This window comes from Panthera onca, chromosome B3, assembly GCF_046562875.1.
Source record: "Panthera onca isolate mPanOnc1 chromosome B3, mPanOnc1 haplotype 2, whole genome shotgun sequence".
NCBI lineage: Eukaryota > Metazoa > Chordata > Mammalia > Carnivora > Felidae > Panthera > Panthera onca.
The window spans coordinates 30832232-30858344 of NC_138344.1; the positions used below are offsets into that span (position 1 = coordinate 30832232).

The following is a 26113-nucleotide window of genomic DNA, read 5'->3' on the forward strand; positions in this document are numbered from 1 at the left end:
ACATGTTGACTTCATATACAAAAGTGTATGTACACTGACCTATACACATATGTGTGGAGTTATATATATAGATAAGTCCTTACTTTCTTATCCCAAACTTAAAAAAAAAAATTTTTTTTAATGTTCATTTATATTTGAGAGACAGAGAGACAGAATGCAAGCAGGGGAGGGGCAGAGAGAGAGGGAGACACAGAGTCAGAAGCAGACTCCAGGCTCTGAGCTGTCAGCACAGAGCCCAATGTGGGGCTCAAACTCATCAGCGGTGAGATCATGACCTGAGCTGAAGTCGGATGTTTAACTGATTGAGCCACCCAGGCGCCCTCTTATCTCAAACTCTTAAGTCCAGAAGCATTTTGTAACATTTTGAAATTTATTTGCTATTTTTTTTAATGTTTTGAACTTTAAAAGATAATATGATATATATGCCACTTTATAATCAAACATTAATATTTTTGCAATGAAGGGGCACCTGGGTGGCTCAGTCAGTTGGGCGTCCAACTTCGGCTCAGGTCATGATCTCTTAGCTTGTGAGTTCAAGACCCACATTGGGCTCTGTGCTGATAGCTCAGAGCCTGGAGCCTGCTTGGATTCTGTGTCTCCTCTCTCTGCCCCTCCCTGCTTGTGCTCTGTCTCTTCTCTCTCTCTCTCTCTCTCAAAAATTAATAAACATTAAAAAAAATAAAAATATTTTTGCAATGAAATGTGTTATTCATAATGAATGAGTGGAGACAAATAAAGGCTATAAACAGCCTATGGCATTTCAGGTGAGATTTTGCTGCTCCATGAATTCTTGGACCAAACTTACAAAAGAAGCTTCAGACTTTCAGAGCTGTTTAGATTCAGAATCCTAGGATTAGGGTGTGTGGATCTGTGTGTATATATTTGTAAAACAAAACAAAAAAGTTACACAAAACAGGCTTTACCCTTAGTATTTACAGTCACTTTATTATTCTATTTCTTATTGATTTACTTATTTCTTTTTAAAGTTTATTTATTCTGAAAGAGAGAAAGAGCACCCAGCAGGGGAGGGGCAGAGAGACAGAGAGGGAGATAGGATCCAGAGCAGGCTCTGTGCTGACAGCAGAGAGCCTGATGTGGGGCCTGAACTCACAAACTGTGAAATCATGACCTGAACTGAAGTCAGAAGCTCAACTGACTGTGCCACCCAGGCACCCCTCTATTTCATATTTTAAAATGTTAGTCATGAGCCACTAAATTAATTTAAGGACCCACTGAGTGAGAACCTACAGTGTGAAAAACACTGATCTAAGAGTCTCGGCAGTCTTTGTTCTAGGACCTCCCTTGGGAGTACTGCAAACTGGATTTTTAGAAGTGTTTATTTACTATTATAGCTTTATAACAGCGAGTACATAAAGAAGATGTTGTGCTGCATGTTGTTTTCTGGCACTTGGCGTTTGTCACTCATCATCATATTACTAAAATCCCTATTATGCCATGTAGCTGTGATTCAGTTCTTTGTATTGATGAGAATGATATATGATTTTTTTCTTTATAAATATGGAGTTCTATATTCAGTGGTTGTAACTTGGCATTTTAAAAAATTTTTTTAATGTTTTTATTTATTTTTGAGACAGAGACAATAGAGCCTGAGCAGAGGAGGGGCAGAAAGAGAGGGAGACACAGAATCCAAAGCAGGCTCCAGGCTCTGAGCTGTCAGCACAGAGCCTGATGCAGGGCTTGAACTCAGGGAGCGTGAGATCATGACCTGAGCCAAAGTTGGACTCTTAACCGATTGAGCCACCCAGGCGCCCCTAACTTGCCATTTTTTTAGTTAACAATCGTGTCTTCGTCATCTTTTCATGTCATGGGTTACTCTGTGTCAGTACATGCAGCTGTTCCTCATTTTTCCCCCACCTGGCTTTTTTTTTTTTTTTTTTTTACACCTAACGTGGAGCTTGAACTTACAACCCTGAGGATCAAGGGTTTCATGCTCTACTGACTGAGCCAACCAGGTGCCCCTTCCCTCAGGGTTGTTGTTTTTTTTTTTTTATTAAAAATTTTTTTTTTTATTTTTGAGAGAGAGATAGAGCCTAAACAGGGTAGGGGCAGAGAGGGAGGGAGACATAGAATCCGAAGCAGGCTCCAGGGTCTGAGCTGTCAGCACAGAGCCCGACGCTGGGCTTGAACTCACAGTGAGATCATGACCTGAGCCGAAGTTGGACCCCAACCAAATAACCCACCCAAGGCTCTTCTTCCTCATTTTTTTAAATGGTAGAAGAGTATTCTTTTTATGGATATATCAAGCAGAAAAAATGACATGCCGGTTTTTTGGTGTTACAAAGGCTTCAGTGAACATTGTTTTACATACATTTTTGTATATTTGACCAATCATTTGCTCATGATAAATTGCTATAAGCAAATTCTCATTGCTGTAAGCAAATGAGTTCACACATTTAAATTTTCTTTAAGCTTATTTTGAGAGAGAGAGAGAGAGAGAGAGAGAGAGAGAGAGAGAGAGAGGGAGAAAGTGGGAGAGGAGTGGAGGCAGAGAGAGAATCCCAAGCAGGTTTCACACCATTAGCGCAGAACCCAATATGGGGGTTGAATTCATAAACCATGAGATCATGACCTGATCCCAGATCAAGAGTCTGAGGCTTAATCGACTGAGCCACCCAAGCGCACTACACATTTAAATTTTGATAAATATTGCCAAATAACCTTCTAAAAACATAGTTCAAATTTATACTCCTATCAACAGGCTTTTTTACCAGTCTTATCAACATTAACTTATTATTTGGATTTTAATCATATTCACGTTTTTATGTGGTGTTTTTCTTATTAATGATGAGCGTTAGCATATTTTCACATTCATTGCCAAGGGATATTTAAAATTTTTTTATTCTCATATATTTTACCCAGTTTTTTATAAAAGTATTTATCTCTTACTAATTTGTAAGACTTGTTAAGGATGTTACTAAGTATGTGTTAGCAGCATTTTTTGTAGTTTATAATTTATTCATTTTTATGGTGTCTTTTGTCACCTATATTTTATTTTTCATTGTAATTTTTTTTACTATATTATATATACTTTATTTAATAATATACATCATGGGGGGCCTGGGTGGCACAGTCAGTTAAGCGTCCAACTCTTGATTTCAGCTCAGGTCATGATCTCACCATTCATGGGTTTGAGCCCCACATCAGGCTCTGCACTGACAAAGCAAGCCTACTTAGAATTCTCTTTCTCTCTCTCTCTGTCCCTACCCAACTCACAGGCTCTCTCTGTCTCAGAATAAATAAACTTAAAAAACAAAACAGAACAACAAAAAAAATGTATATATGTCATATATGATACATAATATTATAGATAAAATAATTTGCTTTCAAATAGCTGTCTGGACAGCATTTACTAATACATATTTTTTCTACTCATTTGAGATAATACCTTTAAATTACACTATATGGTACTCACTGTCCCATCTCTGGATACTCTATTCCCTTGATCTAGTCATCTAGACTAACACATATGCACTGTTTTATTTATTTTAATCTTATAATAATAAAGTTTAATATCTCATAGGACAAGATTCCTGTCACAATCTTATTTCTAAAAGTTGTTTTGACTGTTTTTTGCATTTTTATTCTTTTTACATGACTTTTGTATTCTTTATTTAAATTTATTGATATATAACATGCATATTGAAAGCAAACTTTATTTTGTAACTAGTTCTTCTTTATTTTCTTGTATTTTATTGTATTGTGTTTGTATTTTATTTATTTATTTATTTTAAGTAAACTCTACACCCAGCACGGGGCTGGGACTTACTACAACCCTGAGATCAAGAGTCACATGCTTGCGGGCGCATGGATGGCTTAGTTGGTGGGGTGTGCAATTCTTGGTCTTGGGGTTGTGAGTTTGTGTCCCATGTTGGATGTAGAGATTACTTTAAAAAAAATAAAATCTTTCTTTTTTTTTTTTTTTTAAGTTTATTTATCTTTGAGAGACAGACAGCATGTGCGTGAGTGGAGGAGGGGCAGAGAGAGGGAGAGAGAGAAAATCCCAAGCAGACTGTATGCTGCCAGCCCAGAGCCTAATGCAGGTCTCGATCTAATGAATCTCGAGATTATGACCTGAGCCCAAGTCCAATGTGCAACTGACTGAGCCATCCAGGTGCCCCAGAAATAAAATCTTAAAAAAAAAAAAAAAAACGGGCCGCTTAGGTGGCTCTGTCAACCGACTCTTGATTTGGGCTCAGGTCATGGGTTTGAACCCCACATGAGGTTCCATACTGCTGACAGCATGGAGCCTGCTTGGGATTCTCTCTTCGTCTCCTTCTCCTCCTACCCCCCCCCCCCCCCCCCGTTGGTTGTGCACAGGCGCACAACAATTCTTAAAGTCTCTTTCAGAATAAATAAATAAACTTAAAAAAAAAAAAAAAAAAGTCGCATGCTTTACTGACTGAGCCAGCCAGGCACTCCTAGCCCTTTATTATAAAAGCAATTAAAAAGCAATTCAGGGGGCGCCTGGGTGGCTCAGTTGGTTGAGTGTCCGACTTCGGCTCAGGGCATGATCTCACAGTTCGTGGGTTCGAGCCCCGCATCAGGCTCTGTGCTGACTGCTTGCTCAGAGCCTGGAGCCTGCTTCAGATTCTGTGTCTCCCTCTCTCTCTGCCCCTCCCCCGTTCACGCTTTGTCTCACTCTGTTTCTCAAAAATAAATAAATGTAAAAAAAATTAAAAAAAAAAAAAAAAAAAAGCAATTCAGGGAAAAGTCTCTGACACCCTTCATCATACACCCAGTGCCATTCCCCAGAGGGTAGCCACTTTTTCCAAATTTTAAATCTGATGAGAAATTTTTTTAAAAAATCATCACCTTTTGGTTAGATGAATTTTAGAGTCATTCAGTCACATTTGAGGGAAATGAAACATTCTCAGATTTTATTTGGATATAATGAATTAACAAATTACTTCAGGGGGAATTGACATCTTTATAATGTTATTATCTCCCATCCAAGAATGCTCTACTTTTTTTTAAGTCTTTTGTTATGTCTTTCAATAACATTTTAAAATTATTTTATTTATCTTACATGTGTCTTACGTAGTTGATTCCTAGGCTAAAAGATACATATACATACATATAAAAACATACAGCACACACCAAGGATAAATCATCTTGTTTGTAAGACCAATGACTTTCAGGGAGAAAAAGATAGGGAGAGAGGTAGTGTGTGTGTGTGTGTGTGTGTGTGTGTGTGTGTGCATAAGTGTTACTATAAATCACATGTTTTTACCGTTATACTTTTATGCTGATTATTATTTATAGGGTGGCTAATTTTTTTCACATTTACCTTTTATAGTTAAAATACTATTATAATCAGAAAAAATTTTCATTGTAGACAAATTTGGACAACTCAGACTAATATACATTAAGAAGAAATACTGCCTTTGATACTATGCAGAAATAAACACTGTTGACATTTTGGTGTAGGACACTTTCTTCTAGATGTTTTTCAATATGGTCTTAATTATGTTCGTACAATTTCAAGATACAGTGAGCTCCAACAACTTTATTTTATGAACACTTGTAATTGAATGATAGTCTATCCTGTATTTACAATAATTTACTTAACTATTTCTATGTTGTTGGATATTTTTTCCCGTTTGTTATAATAAACAGTTTTCTCAGCAAACACATTTTTATATTCATATCTTGCACATAAAATAGTTTGTGGATTTCTAGGAGTAGGCCTACCAGATCCAAGGATGTAAACATTTTAAGGGCACCTGCTTGACTCAGTCGGTAAAGCATGCAACTCTTGATCCCTGGGTCATGAGTTCGAGCCCCACATTGCACATGGAGATTACTTTTCTTTTAAGTTTATTCATTTATTTTGAGGGAGAGAGAGAGCATGAGTGGTGGGGGCAGAGAGAGAGAATCACAAGCAGGCTCTGAATTGTCACTGCAGAGCCTGATGCAGGGCTTAAACCCATAGACTGCAACGTCATGACCTGAGGGGAAATCAAGAGTCAGACACCAAACCAGCTGAGCCATCCAGGTGCCCCTAGAGATTACTTTAAAAAAAAAGAGGATATAAACATTTTTAAATAAGGTTGTAAAAAATAAAAGTAATGCTAAGTATTATAGAAAATAACAACTCATAATCTCACTTATCAGAGAGAAACTCTATTGAGCTTTTGATATAATTCTTTATAATCTTTTTTCTTTGTGAAATATATGTGTAATTTTTTAAACAAAATTAAGGTTATAGCTGATTCTGTTTAGTTTAATTAGGATTATATTGTGGGGATTTTCCAAAGTTGTAAAAAAATCTTTGAAATCTTCATTTTAAAGGTCATGTAATAATCTTATTATAATACCATTTTTATTAGCCCCTACCCATTTTCAGACATATATATTTTTTCCAGTTTTAAATGCTATTTTTAACTATCAAAAATAAAGGTGCAGTAAACATTTTTGTTCATAAATCTTTGTGTTTCTGGTTATTACCTTAGGATAGAGTTACTTGATCAGAGGATATGCACATTTTTAAGGATATGTAATGCCAGAGGCCTTCTAGAAGATGTAACTATTTACTGTCCCATCAACAGTATATGTGGATGCCATAAAGTCATTAAAATGGAACAGGCCTTAGTGTGTAGTTCTTTGCTCTGAAGAAACAGATATAATGGCTTCTGCTTTTTATTTATAATTTTGTGGAAATATAGGTATTTCTCCAGACTGGTTTTTGATCTGGCAGTTTAAAGGGACCTTGGCTTTTTGGGTCCTGAAATAAGTTGTTGTATCTTTGAGGGAAGAGATGAAAGGTAGTTTCTCAGACTTCAGTGAAGAAGTCCATGGAGCATTTTGTTCTAGATGCTATATATTCTCTATTGGGAATGTTCATGGACCACCCGCCCCCCACCCCCCCAAATCAGTGGAAGAATAGCCAGAGAGTGACATGTCAAATTGAGAATCAATTTTTTGAAAAAGAATAGGGAGAAAGTTGTGGAAGATATTTAGCTACAATTCCCTCTTTTTTGTTTTTTGTTTTTTTATTCCTTGGGAGTAATTTCTTCCAGTAATGCCAATATTACCTGGTATCCCTGCCCGTGAGAAGGCCTGGGATATTAAACCAAAGGAAACCAAGAGTTGTGGATTAGGAATGAATACTTTTTATTCTTATGCTTTATGCAGATCAGGTGTCTCCTTGCCTTTATATCTCATTTGCCCTTGTGTCCACTAGATTATATTTATTGATTGAATAAATGAATACAAAAATAGATGAAGAGATGGCTTAAAAAATGATTTATAAACACACAGATGTCAGAATAAAAGGTTATGAGAGATGTTTCTTTCATGTTCTGTTTATTCATGATTTAATTTTTCTTAAAGTTTTAATAAGCAGAACTTAAGGATGCACACATATATGCTGACAAAAGTCAGTATATTTTTGATCCATAAAGCTTATGTTAATAAGAACATAACTTTTTTTGAGAGAGAGAGAGAGAGGGTGCAAGTGAATGAGGGGAAGAGAGAGACAGAATCCCATGAGGGGCAGGGAGGGAGGGAGGGAGAGAGAGAGAGAGAGAGTGAGTGAGAGAGAGAGAGAGAAGCGTGCTCAAGCTCACCTGATGTGGGACTAAGATGTGGGACTAACTGTAAGATCATGACCTGAGCCAAAGTCAGGTGCTTAATGACTCAGGCACCCAGGCACCCAGAACATAACATAACTTTTAAAAGTAAACCAGCTTTTAATTTTTTTATTAAGTTTTTAATTTTAATTCTAGTATGATTAACATATAGTGTTATATTAGTGTCAGGTGTATAATTTGAAAATTTTTAACCACCTCTGTAGTTACTGAAATGAAACGCAAATTAGGCTGTAGACTCCCCCTGCTGGGTAAGGATGGGGACAAGAGCAGAAAACCTATACTTTGCGTTCGAACGGTCACAGGTTCCAGTGTGCTTTAACTAATATCTTTAAATTTTCATATGTGTTCTCCATAGGGAGCATTTCCTGCTCGTTTGAAGAAAGTGCTGATTGTGGGAGCACCAATATGGTTCCGAGTGCCCTATTCCATCATCAGCCTCCTCCTGAAGGACAAAGTCCGGGAGAGGGTAAGGCAAGCTTTATTTTATTTGGAGGTGGATAGATACATTCCCATCCCCACTGTTGAAACCTGCCAATTAATTTTTTACCTTCAGTAAAATTCTCCTGGTTTGTTTCCTAAAGTGCTTTCTGCTTCTCTTAACGTATCCACTTGTATTCTCTGCTTTATTCTTTTTTTTTTTAAATTTTTTTTTAACGTTTATTTATTTTTGAGAGACAGAGAGAGACAGAGCATGAGCAGGGGAGGGGCAGAGAGAGAGGGAGACACAGAATCCGAAGCAGGCTCCAGGCTCTGAGCTGTCAGCACAGAGCCCGACGTGGGGCTCAAACTCACAGACCATGAGTTCACCCCTGAGCCGAAGTCAGATGCTTAACCGACTGAGCCACCCAGGTGCCCCTCTCTGCTTTATTCTTTACTCAGCTCAGTACAGGCTCCCTCTCCCACTGTATTCCAAGTTTCTTGAAGTTAGGAGCTACACATAGTTGTTTGGCACTCTCCCTCCATAGCAACTTGCATAAAGATAGCACTGAAGGAGTGTGTCCCATGGATAACTTAAGGATAGCTCCCCTTTCCAAAATTTAGCCTAGTGCTGTACATGCATATTTAACAATCTCTAATGGAATTGCATTAGTTGAACAGGTGTTTGAATTTGTTCAACTGGAAATACTAATCCGTCCCTTTGACCACCAGGGTGGTGGAGGAGACTCTCTCACTATCTCTCTCTACTTCCATTCCTGGCATTTTCTCTGAAAACAGCTTGTTGTTTCCTAACTTCAAAAGTGTTTTCTAAATTTATCTTTAATCTATTATCCCCTGAATGTTCCAGGACTGAAAGATTATGGTTTTATTCATTCATTCATTTCTCACCCTTGAAAGAAAGGGCATTGACATAATAAGAGTTATGTCATAATATAGTGTGAAATATTATTAGAGATTTTTGTAATATAGAATTATGAGGTTATAGGGGCGCCTGGGTGGCTCAGTCGGTTAAGCGGCCGACCTCGGCTCAGGTCATGATCTCACGGTCCGTGAGTTCGAGCCCCACATCGGGCTCTGTGCTGACAGCTTGGAGCCTGGAGCCTGTTTCGGATTCTGTGTCTCCCTCTCTGTGACCCTCCCCCATTCATGCTCTGTCTCTCTCTGTCTCAAAAATAAATAAACGTTAAAAAAAATTTTTTTTTAAAAAGAATTATGAGGTTATATTAGCGATAACAGTGCAGATCTTTATAGCTGAGGAGGCTTGTGTTGGAGAGGAAAACTGAAGACGTTTGGCTCTGTGGAAGTACTTGGAGACCTAGTGACTGGGAATAGGAGAGATCTTTTCCAAGGTAACTCTTTGAGAGTCCTCTTTAGGCAAGTTCTTGCACTTGTTTATGTAAGTATAAATGTGCGTATAAACTCAAAATACATGAGCACCTTTACAGTCCAGGCTCTGGGCCCTGGGAATTAAAAATTGAGTGAGACTTTCCTTATCTTTGAGGAGTTCATGGTCCTGATAGGGAACACAGAGGCAGAAGTGCAGAAAACTGTGGCTCTGCAGGAAGGAGCCCAGAGGAGAATATTGTCTCTGGCAGTCAGGGAGAGGTGAGCTTTATAAGCTGCTCCTTGAAGAGGCTGAGGAGGAAAAGAGGACATTCCAAGAAGAGGCAATAGTAAGAGAGACAAGCATTCCCATTCAACGCAGATTTCACGGAGAACCAACTAGGCTAATTTGGTCCAGTAAGGCTGTGTCTAAACAGAGAGCAGACTCGGGTTACTTTTCGTGCAGTTTTCCTGGGCTACCCTGTCTCTGGGTGGCTGGTCTTGCGTTATATTCATAGAAAGCTATCTTTGAGAACATCCATACTGAGCTGTGAGTAAAGCACCAGGCTTAGAGTTGGTTACCTTAGTATGGGGTTGACCAAAAAAATCACTACCTGTGCGTTCTTAGTAGTCAAAAAGGCAAATACCTGCATGAGATGGCACTGGGAAGCCTTGTTAATAGTATAAAGGCTTTGTTCACAGTACCATCCTTTCAAGATTTATAAAAGGACCCCTAATTCCAGGAATGCATTTGATATACATTCCTGGAAGTCAGACATTTGGGAAAAAGACTTCAATCCCAGGCAGATGAAATGCAGTCTACTTCTTTCACAAGTATACCACGTATTTCAAGCAAATCTCATCCCCTTCTTCAAATCTAATATAAACACACCTATTCTTTATCTTCAACTTATCTATGTTTTCCCCCCCCTACGTACTCACATGGTTCTTTTTGGCCTTCCAGATTCAGATATTAAAGACATCTGAGGTCACCCAGCACCTGCCCAGGGAGTGCCTTCCAGAAAACCTGGGTGGATACGTCAAAATTGACCTTGCCACTTGGAATTTCCAGTTCCTACCCCAGATGAACGGCCACCCAGATCCCTTCGATGAGATCATCCTGTTCTCCCTCCCTCCTGCCTTAGACTGGGACTCGGTACATGTTCCGGGTCCCCACGCCATGACCATCCAAGAGTTGATGGACTATGTTAGCACCAGACAAAAGCGGGGGATATATGAAGAGTATGAAGACATCCGCCGTGAGAACCCTGTTGGCACTTTCCACTGTTCTATGTAAGTAGGAAAGGTTTGGGACAACAATCGGTTACTAACATGCTTCTGGTGTGTGTTGGCAACAGCTCCTTCCACACCTCATTTCCTTAACAGAGGCCCTTCCTTGTGTTACGAAGCATCACTCTCACTTAGATGATGATTTTCTTATCCAGAAAGACGCCTCTCCTGCTTTGGTGCTTGTTGTCAGTATCCTATATTTTGAAATTTCTGGAGGTCTTCAGTACTGGCAGGGGAGCCATGTAATAATGGACACATTTTAAAATATTTTTCTGAAATGCAAGTGTTTTTAGGAAAAAACAAAAATATTGGCTCAAAAATGTAGGCTCTCTATTTGGGCAGTTTCTCCCTAGAGCCTTTGTAGTATAACATTACTTTCTTAAACACACACACACACACACACACACACACACAAAACAAGCCAAAAAAAAAGCCACTTTGCTTTCTGAAGAGGGTACTGGAACATTTAAAATAATTCACAGTAACAGAAAAGAATTAACTCTTAGGCATTTAGCCTTGTGGGATTTTCCTTCTATCTAAATTCTACTGCAGAACTACCTGGCTAGTTTATAACTGGTTCATGATTACTCAGTAAGTATTGTTAGCCATAGGGCATAGATCATTTCTCTTTACTGCTGCTCTCATTTATGTTACACTTTTTTCATTGGCTGCAGCAGAAATTTCTGTCTCTTCAAGTGAAGCTCTGTTGAAAACCAGGGAATCTGTCCCGGGCTCAAGTTCCAGCATAGCCAGAAGTCCCCTCTGTGATTTATACACGTTATTTCCCTTCCCTGCACCCTGGTTTTCCTCTGTGTAATATGTGATCTTAGTCTCTGATGTCTACCTACTTGTGTAGCTTAAATGTTTTCGGAGTCCATGATTCTGTGAATACCTCTTTCCCCTTATAATTCCTGTCCAGCTTAGTCAGTGTGCTGTAAAGAAGATTCAGGGAGAGAGCCTTTTAGCAAAAGGAAAGAGGGAAAAGAATGAGTTAGGAAACTGATAAGAGGAGTTAGAAAGAAGAAACAATTGAGAAATCCGTCAATAAACAGCAAGAATGCAAAGGGAAGTAAGAAAAAAACAAGAAAGCAGAGCAATTTTCAAGCGCAGTGTATTCTTTTCTCCCACACAGCTGTTTGTTTCTTACCAACTTACAATCTCTATGTATGCATCCAATCTTTCTCCCAACTAGTTTTTCCCTGTAGTTCTTAAAAAAAATTTTTTTTAACATTTATTTTTTGTTGAGAGACAGAGAGAGATAGAGCATGAGTGGGGAAAGCACAGAGAGAGAGGGAGAGACACAGAATCTGAAGCACGCTCCAGGCTCTGGGCTGTCAGCACAGAGCCCAACGTGGGACTCGAACCCACGAACCACGAGATGATGAGCTGAGCTGTAGTCTGAGCTGTAGTCGCCACTTAACCAACTGAGCCACCCAGACACCTCCCCAACCCTCCTTGTAACAGTTTTGAATCAAGGAAGTACTGGGCAGAGAGGAGTACTGGGCTGCTCCAAGAGCATGCATTCTTGTCCTGGGGATTCCTAACCTTATTCTGGGTACTTCTGCTGTGAGGTCCTTGGGATGTCATTTCTACTGTGGTCCTCCTCCACCCAGTAGAAAAAGGAAGTTTAGATTGTCCTCTTGGCATCACCCAAACCAGCCATCATGTTATCATCAGAGAACACTTCCCAGCCCTATGGAAGGACTTCCTAATCTTCACTCTTTATTGAATGAATGAGCCCCCCATTTCAGGAGCCAGAACCCAGAATCCCCATTAGCTCCAGGTCTATGTCTTTTACCAAGTTCCAATAAAGCTGCTTGTACAGAACAAACTATGTCTCCCTTGGAATTCTAGATTATGAAGTAGATATCAGAGTACTCGTCCAGAATGCCATAGACCAAGAGACTTTCTTTCTTTCTTTTCTTCTCCACTACACCATTTTTTCAAAAGATGTTCTTTAAAAAATTTTAGGGGCGCCTGGGTGGCTCAGTCAGTTGAGTGTCTGGCTTCGGCTCAGGTCATGATCGCATGGTCCCTGAGTTTGAGCCCTGCAATCTGGCTCTGTGCTGACCACTAAGAACCTGGAGCCTGCTTTATATTCTGTCTCCCTCTCTCTCTGCCCCTCCCTCACTTGGTCTCTCTCTCTTCTCTCTCTCTCAAAAATAAATAAACATTAAAAAAATTTATCATTTTATTATAATTGTAGATTCATATAAAGTTGTAAAAATAACAGAGATATTGCATGCACCCTTTCCACAGTTTTCCCATGATAATATCTTCTAAAAGTATAGTATAATATCACAACTAGGATATTGATATTATACACCAGTCTACTCAGATTTCCCCAGTTTTAGAGTGTATGTGTGTGTGTGTGTGTGTGTGTGTGTGTGTGTGTGTGTGTGTGTATTTAGTTCTATGCAATCTTTAGCCCACACATTGGTTTGTGTATCCATCTACAGTCAAGATACAGAAGAATACATCACCACATACCTTGGTCCCACCCTTCCCCATCCCTAACCCCTGCAACAACTCATGTTTCCATTACTAAGATTTTGTGATTTCAAAAATGTTATCATATAAATGGAATCATACTGGGGCGCCTGGGTGGCTAAGTTGGTTAAGCATCCGACTTCAGGTTAGGTCATAATCTCACAGTTCGTGAGTTCAAGCCCTGCATCAGGGTCCGTGCTGACAGCTTAGAGCCTGGAGCCTGTTTCAGACTCTCTCTCTCTGCCCTTCCCCCATTCACACTCAGTCTCTCTCTCTCAAAAATAAGTAAACATTAAAAAAATAAATGGAGGGGCGCCTGGGTGGCTCAGTCGGTTAAGCATCCGACTTCGGCTCAGGTCATGATCTCGCGGTCCGTGAGTTCAAGCTCCGCATCGGGCTCTGTGCTGACAGCTCAGAGCCTGGAGCCTGTTTCAAATTCTGTGTCTCCCTCTCTCTCTGACCCTCCCCCATTCATGCTGTCTCTCCCTGTCTCAAAAATAAATAAACGTTAAAAATAAATAAATAAGTAAATAAATACATAAATAAATAAATGGAATCCTACTATATGGAACCTTTTAGGATCGGCTTTTTCCTCTCAGTGTAATTCCTTGGAGATTCACCCAAGTTGTTATTCCATGTCTCAATAGTTCATTCCTTGTTATTGCTAGGTAGTGTTTCATGGTATGAATGGTTTGTTTAACCATTCACCTGTTAAAGGACACCTAGGTTGTTTAGAGTTTCTGGCTATTACATGTAAAACTACTATGAACGTTTATGTCTAGGTTTTGTGTGAACATAAGCTTGCATTTCTCTGGGATAAATATCCATGAGTGTGATGGCTAGGTCACTTGGTAATTGGATGTTTAGTTTTATGAGAAACTACCCAGATGTTTTCCAGAGTGGTCATACCATTCTGCATATGCCCCAGCAATGTATGAATGATCCATTTTTTTTTGCATCCTCCCCAGCATTTGATGTTGCCACTATTTTTTATCTTAGTTGTCCTGATAGGTGTGTAATGAGATCCCATTGTGGGTACAATTTATATTTCTCTAGTAGTTAATGATATTGAACATCTTTTCATGTGCTTGTTTACCATCTGTATATTTTCTTTGTAAAAATGTGCCTTTTGCCCACTTTCTGTTTGGACTTTTTAAAAAAGTGTTGAGATTTGAGAATTTTTAAAAACATTTTCTAGATATAGGTTCTTTGTTGGATACTGGCTTATGAATATTTTCTTCTAGTCTGTAGCTGGTCTTTTCATCCTCTTAACAGGGTCCCTTGTGAAGCAAAAGGTTTTATTTTGGTCAAGTCCTTTAATCAGTTTTTCCTTTCATGGATCACACTCTTGGTGTCAAATCCAAGAACATCTAACCCTAGATTCCAAAGATTTTCTCTTTTTTTTACGTAAAAGTTTTATAGTGTTATGTTTTGCATTTATTTAATTCTGTGATCCATTTTGAATTAATTTTTGTATAAAGCATAAGGTTTAGGTTGATGTTGATTTTTGTATGTGCGCGTGTATGTGTGTTTGTGCGTGCACGTATAAGCCTGTGGCTATCCAGTTGCTCCAGCACCATTTGCTGAAAAATCCTTCCTCCATTGAATTGTCCTTGGAACTTTGTAAAATATCAGCTGGGCTTATTTGTATGGGAAGAGGGAATTTTTTTAAATATGGAAAAGTACAGAGTATAACATGATAAACAACTATCTTCCTATCACCAGAATTGATACTGACAATTTTTAATATTTTGCCATATTTGCTCCATCCTTTTTTTGTTATAGAAAAGAAGGAATTCGTTTTATAAAAGTTATATATAACTTTTATATATATACATATATATATATATATATATATATATGGCTGTTATATATAAGTGTTATATAAAAGAAAGAATTTACAATAATTCATTTACAAAATGAAATATAATATTACTATAAAATAGTACCAAAGGAATGACGAGGGGTACCTGGGTGGCTCAGTTGGTTAAGCATCTGACTTCGGCTCAGGTTATGATCTCACGGTTGGTGGGTTCAAGCCCCGAGTCAGGCTTTGTGCTGAGCCTGGAGCCTGGAGCCTGCTTCAGATTCTGTGTCTCCTTCTCTCTGTCCCTCTCCCACTCATGCTCTGTCTCTGTCAAAAATAAACATTAAAAAATTTTTAAAGAAAAGAAAAGAAATGATGAAATTAATGGCTGTCTCTAGCCTTACCCTCAGTTCTACTAGGTGTCCATTTTCTTTTCTTTTTTTTTTTTTTTAATTTTATTTAGAGTGAGCACGAGGGGGTAGGGGCAGAGAGAGAGGGAGAGAGAGAATATTAAGCTAGTATTCTCTAAGCTAAGCATGGAGCCCAATGGGGGCCTGATCCCAGGACCCTGATATCATGACCTGAGCTGAAATCAAGAGTTGGACGCTTAACCGACTGAGCCACACACGCCCTTAGGTGTCCATTTTCAACTCTTATAGTTGTTTCTTCTGGTATTTCTTCTATGTTTGTAAATAAAGTCCTTATAATGCTCTTTATTGATTTTTGTGGTTGGTAAGCTTTGGCTCTTACACTCTTTCTCCAATTCCCTTTTGACTGTTTTTCCAATATAATTATGTCACAATTTCTTATTAAATCAGTAGTTACTGTTCACATTATTATGACTATGAAATTTTTTCTACTGCAGAACTAAATGGGCTTCTAGAAAATCAAATATATTAAATTTTATTAATTCAATTTTTTTGTTTCTTTTGGAGTTAATTACCTAATTTTTAAATTTGTTTTTAGTTTTCCATGTTCCTAGCTTTATTTTTTCCCCTATGCTTCATTAAATTTATTTTATACTGTTCTTAGTATTTTCCAAGTGGTCGAATATATCACATGATGAATTGATTGTTTATTTTCCCCTGGAGTCCTCACTTGCAGAATTTTTAGGTTTTTGTTTTTGTTTTTGTTTTTGTTTTTGTTTGTTTGTTTTTTTTTTGCTCTAGTCTCAACTGAGGTTGGTGTTGTCTGGACTTGCTCCTCAGCTTTTTCCTGATTTCCCTCCTCACTTTCCTTTATTGGTTCTTGGCTAATGGGTCCCCCATCTTCTTTCTTCACTTAAATTTTGGTAGAGCATCGAATTCCAGGTTGGAAATAATAACAGAATTTTTTTTCTATTTTTTTTTATTAATATGAAGTTTATTATCAAATTGGTTTCCATATAACACCCAGTGCTCATCCCAACAGGTGCCCTCCTCAATGCCCATCACCCACTTTCCCCTCCCTCCCACTCCCCATCAACCCTCAGTTTATTCTCAGTTTTTAAGAGTCTCTTATGGTTTGGCTCCCTCCCTTTCCAACTTTTTTTCTTTTTTCCTTACTCTCCCCCATGGTCTTCTGTTAAGTTTCTCAGGATCCACAGAAGAGTGAAAACATATGGTTTGTGTCTTTCTCTGTATGACTTATTTCACTTAGCATAACACTCTCCAGTTCCATCCACATTGTTACAAAAGGCCATATTTCATTCTTTCTCATTGCCAAGTAGTATTCCATTGTGTATATAAGCCACAATTTCTTTATCCATTCATCAGTTGATGGACATTTAGGCTCTTTCCATAATTCGGCTATTGTTGAAAGTGCTGCTATAAACATTGGGGTACATGTGCCCCTATGCATCAGCACTCCTGTATCCCTTGGGTAAATTCCTAGCAGTGCTATTGCTGGGTCATAGGGTAGGTGTATTTTTAATTTTTTGAGGTACCTCCACACTGTTTTCCAGAGCAGCTGCACCAGTTTGCATTCCCACCAACAGTGCAAGAGGGTTCCCGTTTCTCCACATCCTCGCCAACATCTATAGTCTCCTGATTTCATTTTAGCCACTCTAAATGGACCCAAAACCATTTCAGTATGGTTTTGATTTGTATTTCCCTGATGAGGAGTGACGTTGAGCATCTTTTCATGTGCCTGTTGGCCATCTGGATGTCGTCTTTAGAGAAGTGTCTATTCATGTTTTCTGCCCATTTCTTCACTGGATTATTTGTTTTTTGGGTGTGGAGTTTGGTGAGTTCTTTATAGATTTTGGATACTAGCCCTTTGTCTGATATGTCATTTGCAAATATCTTTTCCCATTCCGTCGGTTGCCTTTTAGTTTTGTTGATTGTTTCCTTTGCAGTGCAGAAGCTTTTTATCTTCGTGAGGTCCCCATAGTTCATTTTTGCTTTTAATTCCCTTGCCTTTGGAGATGTGTCAAGTAAGAAATTGTGTGGCTGAGGTCAGAGAGGTTTTTTTCCTGCTTTCTCCTCTAGGATTTTGATGGTTTCCTGTCTCACATTCAGGTCCTTTATCCATTTTGAGTTTATTTTTGTGAATGGTATAAGAAAGTGGTCTAATTTCCTTCTTCTGCATGTTGCTGTCCAGTTATCCCAGCACCATTTGTTAAAAGACGGTCTTTTCCATTGGATATTCTTTCCTGCTTTGTCAGATTAGTTGGCCATACTTTTTGGGTCCAATTCTGGAGTCTCTATTCCATTGGTCTATGCATCTGTTTTTGTGTCAATACCATGCTGTCTTGATGATTACAGATTTGTAGTAGAGGCTAAAGTCTGGGATTGTGATGCCTCCCGTTTTGGTTTTCTTCTTCAATATTACTTTGGCTATTCGGGGTCTTTTGTGGTTCCATACAAATTTTAGGATTGCTTGTTCTAGCTTCGAGAAGAATGCTGGTGCAATTTTGATTGGGATTGCATTGAATGTGTAGATAGCTTTGGGTAGTATTGGCATTTTAACAATATATATTCTTCCAGTCCATGAGCACGGAATGTTTTTCCATTTCTTTGTATCTTCAATTTCCTTCATAAGCTTTCTATAGTTTTCAGCATACAGATCTTTTATATCTTTGGTTAGGTTTAACAGAATTTTTAAAACAATCCCTCTGTATTTGGTGGCAATGCTACTAAATCATCTGATTTTATTCTTAAGCCTTCTCAAGTCTTTTTGGACATTTTTAGATAATCTCTCTTTCCATTTAGAAATTTCACAATGATATGCCTTGCTTGGTGTGGGTCCCTTTTTTTTCCTTTCATTTTGTTGGGTGCTTGATAGGTTCTTTCACCTGAAGGCTTGTGTTCTTTAGTCGTAGGACTATTTGTTTTTTTTTATATTAGCTCTTTTTCTTTCTTTCTTTTCTTGTACTGTATCAGTTCTTTACTTCTGGAATATTTCTATCAGCCTGGTTGGATCTCCCAGAGTAAAGATTGACAAACTTTTTCTTGAAAGGCAAAATAGTAAACATTTTAGGCTTTTGGGCCTTATAATCTTTGTTGCAAGTATAATAATCTCTGCTAGTACTGAACTGACAGGCTTGGTTGTGTTCCAGTAAAACTTCTATTTACAAAAACAGGTTGGCCAGGCCATACTTTGCTGACTCCTGCCCTAGAATGATTGTCTTATTTGACTAAAATTTTTTCATATTTTTTATCACTTTGAATTTTTGTTTTATTCTGGAAAATTTCTTCAACTTTCTCTTTCATCTCTTCTATTAAAGTTTTATATTTTGGATACCATTTTTATTTTCTAAGAGCTTTTCTTCTCTGTTCCTTTCTCGTAGCATCCTGTTCTTATTTTCATACATACAGTATCTTTTTCTCTCTGAGGGTGTTAATTATAGCCTTTTAGAACTTATTTGCTCTTAATGATTCTCTTTTGTGCTTTTTCCCTGCCATGTGTTTGACTGGTCTCTTTTTTTGTGTTGGAGCTTTCTGTAATTACATGGAGGTTCTTGGCTGTAAGTACTCTATACTTAGGAGTGGAGTCCTTAAACCCTGCTTGGAAATGCTGTTTGCATGGGTGATCTTCAAGTTTAACTAATCAGCTAGCTAGTTGTTGGTGTATTCCAGATGATAGAATTCTTTCATGTAGGGGTATTCACTTACTCCAGAGTGGAATTCTCCACTCTCTTGCCCGTAGGGTCCAAGCTAGGATATAAGTATAAGATGGGAGAGGACAGGGAGATGAGGGCAGGGGATTCTCATTTTCTATAATTCAGCTTTTCATTTATTCCTCTGTTTTTAGCCCTGTGCCTCACGTTGCCTTCCAAGGTGTGGGAGTTATGAGAGTGAGCCATTGTGTCTCTCTGTAGATACTGCTGTGGGTCCTATTTTTCTGCATTTGTTTGGCTGAAGTCAGCCCAAATTTTTCCATCTGTTTTCTCTCTGCCAAAATAGATTTCACTCTTTGTCTGCTGATGTCTCTGCCATCACTTTTGGGATTTGTACTGATTAGTACCTTTATTGTCATTTTAGTGAGGCTACTAGATGGAGTGGAGTCAAACATAGGTTGTCAACCTACCATGTTAAACTGGACTTAGGTTTATTAGCAGCTGGATTTTTTTTGGGAGTGCTATACCCCTATTTCCCTTTCCTTTTCTCTTTCGAATGGAAATATCTTTATTTCCACAGGAATACATACATATCATTAAAAAGGTTGAATGATATGGACTATGGATAGGCTAGGCAATGAGCAGATCCAGGTCTCCACCGCCAACAGTGACTGACATCCACCTTTGCACTGCCACACTTCGTATGCACACATACACACTGCTTCCACCTTTTCTCTGTCTTTGTTTTAGTTTGTCTGTTTCATTTTCTGCAGGTCTCCAGGAAACCTAGAGAAGAACCGCTATGGGGATGTGCCCTGCCTGGACCAAACGAGAGTGAAGTTGACAAAACGAAGTGGCTATACTCAGGTAGTCAGATAAATGCTGTCTTTCAGGAGCACTGAGGGAAACTTTCCAAAGTGAGGCTTACTGATACCATAGCAGAAAGAACATAGACTCTCAGCCAGAGAGATCAGATGTGAGTTTTAACTTTGCTATATACTAGTCTGTTACCTATCAACCCATCTCACAATACTAAGCAGAAATTAAATGGAAAATTTATGTAGATGCTGATAGGGCAAGGTCTGGTATATTGTAGGTGCTTGATAAATGTTCAATGATTTCTCCTTTTACTTGTTGTAAAATGAGAGTTCTGTTGTCTACCATGTTAGTGAGTGTATATATGTATCAATACAAGGCAACTCTAATTGTAAGTGATTTTTCCATCTAGAAGATATGAAAATAATTTTGGACAACTAGTGTATACATAAATATCTAGGGATAGAGTTGAAATGGTCAATTAATTATATTATTTAATGTATTAATTTGATCATATCTGTTCATTTTAAAAATCACACTTATAATATACTAATATAGATACTTAGTGAAATTCTTCAAGTGCACCTTTAACATCAGTGCTTTGTCCTCATTTGAGCTACTTCCTGAGCCAATCTAACACAGTTTTCCAGAGCACATAGGATTTTTATTTCCTTTTAAGTGTATGGTATTGTCACTGAAAAGTTTATCCTAAGCCAGAAAAACCTATTAGCATAACACTAACACAGGTTTTTCTTTTTCATTTATCCTATATCTTATGCATTCTCTGTAGTATAATCATTTACTTATTCTTTTTTAAAGTCCTCCTTTTTTAAATCTTTATTATTTTTTAAATATCTTTTTGAGAGACAGAGCATGAGCAGGGGAGGGACAGGGAGAGAAGGAGACACAGAATCTGAAGTAGGCTCCAGGCTGTGAGCTGTCATCCCAGAGCCCAGTGCGGGGCTCAAACCCACGAACATGAGATCTTGACCTGAGCTAAAGTTGGATGCTTAAACAACTGAGCTACCCAGACACCCCTTAATGTTTATTTTTGAGAGAGAGACAGAGCATGCTAGCAAGGGAAGGGCAGAGAGAGAGGGGAGACAGAAGATCTGAAATGGGCTCTGTGCTGACATGCCCCTTAAAAGTCTTTTTTTTTTTTTTTTTTTTAATGTTTTATTATTTATTTTTGAGAGAGATAAGAGTGTGAGCAGGGGAGGGGCAGGCAGAGGGGAAACACAGAATCCAAAGCAGCTTCGGGCTCTGAGCCGTCAGCACAAAGCTCGACGTGGGGCTCAAACCCACAAGCCGTGAGATCATGACCTGAGCCAAAGTGGGACGCTCAACCGACTGAGCCACCTAGGTGCCCCTTAAAAGTCTTTTTTAATATAATTATTTACAGCAACATCCAACACTTAGAATTTTGAGGTCAATGACTAAATATGTGTTACATTTCTTATTTTTTCTTCTGATATACCAATTCTGTCTAGTGCCCTCCATATGTATAAAAAAAAAAAAACACCATTGAGGGGTGCCTGGCTGGCTCAGTTGGTAGAGCATGTGACTCTTGATCTCAGGGTTATAAGTTTGAGCCCCACATTGAGCGTAGACATTACTTAAAAAAAGCCAGCGTTGATTGAGCTTGTTGTTCAAAGCAAAGGAATTCAGATAGTGCCCCTTTAACATGACATACATTATAGGGTCTTATTATATCCCCTCTCTTTTTTCTGGGGGATAATTTTTGGTAAAATCATTGCCTTGTATTTGGGCATATATGATACGTGGGTTGAGACCCTATCATCATGGTTTTTATCTCTTTTGACCCTACTGTTTCAAGCACATAAACTGAATTCATAACCCTGTCCAGGACCCTTACAAAGGGTTTTCTTGCAGGAACATTAGCTCAGAGCCTGGCTGACTTAGAGCAAGTTCATCACTATTATTGAGATCATGATAATATATGCTCTAAAGGAGTAAGAGTATGATGGTTGAGCTGAGGATCTGGAGTCAGATATCTGTATTTACCTGTCTTCTTGACTGCTCCATCTTCAGTACCTAGAACAGTACATATCAGACCTTCAGTAAATTATTTGTGAATGAATGCGTGAATCCCAGTATACCAGCAGACTATTCTAGTCATCCTGTAATTAATCTGAAGATCATCACTTGAGTTATGCTCCTTTAATTACTGCAAACATTGGCAACAGCTTTATTTCCACAGTAAATGGAGGATTCAGGATTCAGGTTTATGAGTGAATTGTTCACCAGATTTGCTTCTAGAATTATAAAGCTATTAGTCATAGTTTCTATTGAACATGGCCCATAACAAGTGTACTTAGTTTGGTTCTCTCTGCTATTTCAGTCTGCCCCAAAATCTCTACTTTATCTCTGAGGTCATTTTCAGGTTTAATTTCTGATGATTCTTCTGAAATTACTGATATTAATTCCTAGTACTCTCAGAGACAAGGATACTTACTGAAAGCTGGTTTCCTTGGTTATAAAGAAATAGTAAGTCTCCTTTAAAGAGGTGATATTTCTTTTCAAAGCATGAAGTTCCAAAAGTAACAGCCGTATGTGTGTGTGTGTGTGTGTGTGTGTGTGTGTGTGTGTGTGTAAGTGTGTGTGTATATATATATATATATCGTATATATATAGTATATATATATATGTGATATATATATATAATATATAATACTATATACCATGTATTACTTATAGAATAGTGTTGATTGGCATGTACCAGGTAAATCCTTTGTACTTTCTGTGCCTCCTCACTTGGGTCCTGCAGGGTGTACCACTTGAATGTGCCAGGCTGGGCAGAGGATAGCTTTGACTGACTGTGGTGGGCCCTGGATTGAGCAAGTCTGGCTGGGAGTGAGTGAGGCCTTTAGCTTGCTGGGTCTGCTGCGAATGGTCCCTTAGCTCAGTGAAGATGTCTCAGTCAGAATAGAACACACTAGTAGTATGAGGTCAAAATCAACTGCTGTGAAAGGAGAAAGCAGGAAACTCTTGACTAAATAATTTGTGGGAGGACGAGGTAGACTGGCTGCCTAACAGACCCATACTCAAGTAACGACCATGAGATGGAGATGTCTTCTCAAGGTGGCTGTGGATACTGACAATTCAGACTGGTTTCCAAGTGGTGGAACCCAGTGGAGAAAAAGTGATGGGTTGGGGAGTCACTCCGACCTCTCTAGAGTAGAGTGGCATATGAGCTTTCTCTAGGTTAACATTGGACTTTTTTCCTTTTGTCCTCCTATATCCCTTCACACCCACTGCTATTCATCGTAACTGGTAGATCCCCTCAACTAGTTATACCAAAACTTGACACTGTAGCTTCATCCGTGTTTCTCTTTTATCAGCTTGGATTAAAGGACATTGGCAGAGATCTTGTGAGAAGGTATAATAAAAATAATAAAGACTAAATCCTATTTAATTTCCCTGATAGCTAATGATGTGGAAGTAAATAAGACTGAAAACACTGGGAGATTAGAGAAGGCCCCCAGAAGAGAATTGAGTCAAGAGCTGTTCATTGAGACGCCTTTGAATTTGTCTGGCTATTGCTTTGTGTTAATTCAGGTAGTAAAGGAGTCTGGGTGTTTGGCCCATGCTGTTGATGGTCCTAGATATGAGGTATAGCTTTCTTCCTTCTCCAGTCACGCTTTGCCTTTTGTGTGTGGCAGCATGGACAGGATGATCCTACTCAGGTTGCTTGGCTTGCCTCCCTTTTGGTTTTGAACCAGTGCTACAAATCTTAATGGACTCCTTTTTCGGTAGTTAACATCTTTGTTGAGATGTAATTCACATACCATACAATTTACCTATTTAAAGTGTAAAATTCAGTGGTTTTTCTTACATTCACAGAGTTGGGCAACCACTGCAATCAACCTTAGAACATTTTTATCACCTGAAAAAGAAACTCCACACCCTTGGCAGTCACACCCCATTTCCCCCACAATTTGTCTACTTTCTGTCTCTAGAGATTTGCTTGTTTTGGACATTTCATATCAATGGAATCTTACAATATGTGGCCTTTTGTGTCTGGCTTCTTAACTCAGCATGTTTTCAAGGTTCATCTGTGTTGTAGCATGTAGCAGTACTTCACTCCATTTATTGCTAAATAATACTCCGTCATATGGATATGCCACTTTTATTTATACATTCAGCACGTGAATACCATTTCTGGCTATTATGAATAATGCTGTTATGAATATTTGTGTAAGTTTTTCTGTGGACATATGTTTTCATTTCCCTCAGGAGTGGAATTGCTGGGTCATTTGGTAACTCTGTGTTTAAGCTTTGGAAGAACCGCTGGACTGTTTTCCAACATGACTGCACCATTTTACATTCCCAGTAGGGGCATATGAGGGTTCCAGTTTTTGCACTATCCTTGCCTACATTTGTTATTATCCACTTGTACCTGTAGGCATCCTATTGGGTATGAAGTGGTATCTCATTGTGTTTTGTTTTTTGTTTTTAAGTAGGTTCCATGCCCAGTGTGGAGCCCAATGTGGGGTTTGAACTCATGATCCTGAGATCAAGACCTGAGCTGAGATCAAGAGTCGGATGCTTAACTGACTCAGCCACCCAGGCGCCCCACTTATTGTGGTTTTGATTTGCATTTCCCTGATGGCTCATAATGTTGAGCATCTTTTCTTGTACTTATTGCCATTTGTGTATCTTTAGAGAAATGGCTATTCTGATCCTTTGCCCATTTTAAAATTGGGTTGTCATGGGCGCCTGGTGGCTCAGTTGCTTGAGTGTCCGACTTCGGCTCAGGTCATGATCTCACAGTTCATGAGTTTGAGCCCTGCATTGGGGCATTGCTGACAGCTCAGAGTCTGGAGCCTGCTTTGGATTCTGTGTCTCCCTCTCTCTCTGACCCTCCCCCGCTGGTACTCTGTCTCTCTCTCTCATAAATAAATAAACATTTAAAAAAATAAAAATAAAATTGGGTTGTCTTTTTAATATTGAATTGTGAAGGCTCTCTATATATTCTATATACAAGTCCCTTATCAAATATGTGCATTATGTGGGGTTTTTTTATTCTTTTTTCTTAAGTTTATTTATTTATCTTGAGAGAGAGAGAGAGAGAGAGCATGGGAAGGGCAGAGAGAGAGGAGAGAGAGAATCCCAAGCAGGCTTCCCACTGTCGGTGCAGACCCCGACGAGGGTCTCGAACCTGTAAGCTAAGCTGCTAGATCATGACCTAAGCTTGAAACCAAGAGTCAGATACTCAACCAACTGAGCCACCCAGGTGCCCCTTTTTTACTTTCTTGATGGTGTCCTTTGAAGCACAAAAGTTTTCCATTTTAATGTAGTTCAGCGTATCTGGTTTTCTTTTGTTGCTCGTACTTTTGGTGTCATGGCTAAGAAGGTTTTGCCTAACCCAAGGTCACAAAGATTTAACCCTATGTTTTCTTCTAAGAGTTTTGTAATTTTAGCTCTTACATTAGGTGATCTGTTTTGAGTTAGTTTTTGTGTATAGTGTGAGGAACAAGCCAGCTTGATTTTTTTTTTTTTTCTCCTGCATGTGGGTATCCATTTGTTCCAGTAACATCTGTAGAAGTTAAGTTTTGAACTGACGCTTTCCTCACTTTCTGCCTGACAAGAAGAGAATATCTACACGTTGGGTTTTATTTACCTAGTATATAATTTTCCCATCCAAATGGTATATTCCACACAGCTGCAATGATATTTCCTTTTTATCATTAGACAGATTACATCAATGCCAGTTTCATGGATGGCTACAAGCAGAAGAATGCTTACATTGGTACACAAGGTAAGTTAGTCTGCCCCTCAAAGTTGGTTTTTTGTCATCTACCTGTGATTTCTTGCACCAGATGATTGCATGGTTTTTAAAGGAAATGATCATTTGAGGTGATGTTGTGGCCACTAGCTCCTGGCCTTTCATAAAGACTGAGGGTTATTCAGGAAGGCAGAGGAGAGGTATAGAGTTTCTGTACCAGATATGCTTGGAAACTCGCTGCAGAGATAAACTGGAGATTTGAATATAACACTGCCACAAGTTTTTGGATTGTGTACTACCAACCCAGGGGAATGGGACACCAGAACTCAGTGGCCAGTGAGATGCTCTTTGTGTCCAGGAGGCCAGAAACAGCAGTGGGACTTCTCAGAGATTGAGTCCAATCTGTGAAAGGGTGTTGCTGTCCTAAGAGACTTTTGCTGATCCCTGTGCCATCAGAGAGCACCCAGCAGTCTTCTGACATGGATAGTCTATACTAGTTGACTGTGAAGTACTGGACTCTAGGAAGATTTCAGATAGAGTTTCTATAC

At 38.8% G+C, this 26113-nt stretch overlaps 1 protein-coding gene across 3 annotated transcripts in view; it reads left to right on the forward strand.

Moving 5' to 3' along the window:
- Positions 1-26113, forward strand: part of PTPN9 (protein tyrosine phosphatase non-receptor type 9) — an 82424-nt gene that overhangs the window by 46251 nt on the left and 10060 nt on the right. For all 3 annotated transcript variants that reach the window (XM_060618013.3, XM_060618010.3, XM_060618012.3), the window contains 4 exons: positions 7969-8079; positions 10339-10667; positions 19774-19867; positions 25532-25598. In XM_060618013.3, coding sequence (XP_060473996.1) covers positions 7969-8079; positions 10339-10667; positions 19774-19867; positions 25532-25598 — 601 coding nt within the window. The remainder of the gene's footprint in view (positions 1-7968; positions 8080-10338; positions 10668-19773; positions 19868-25531; positions 25599-26113) is intronic.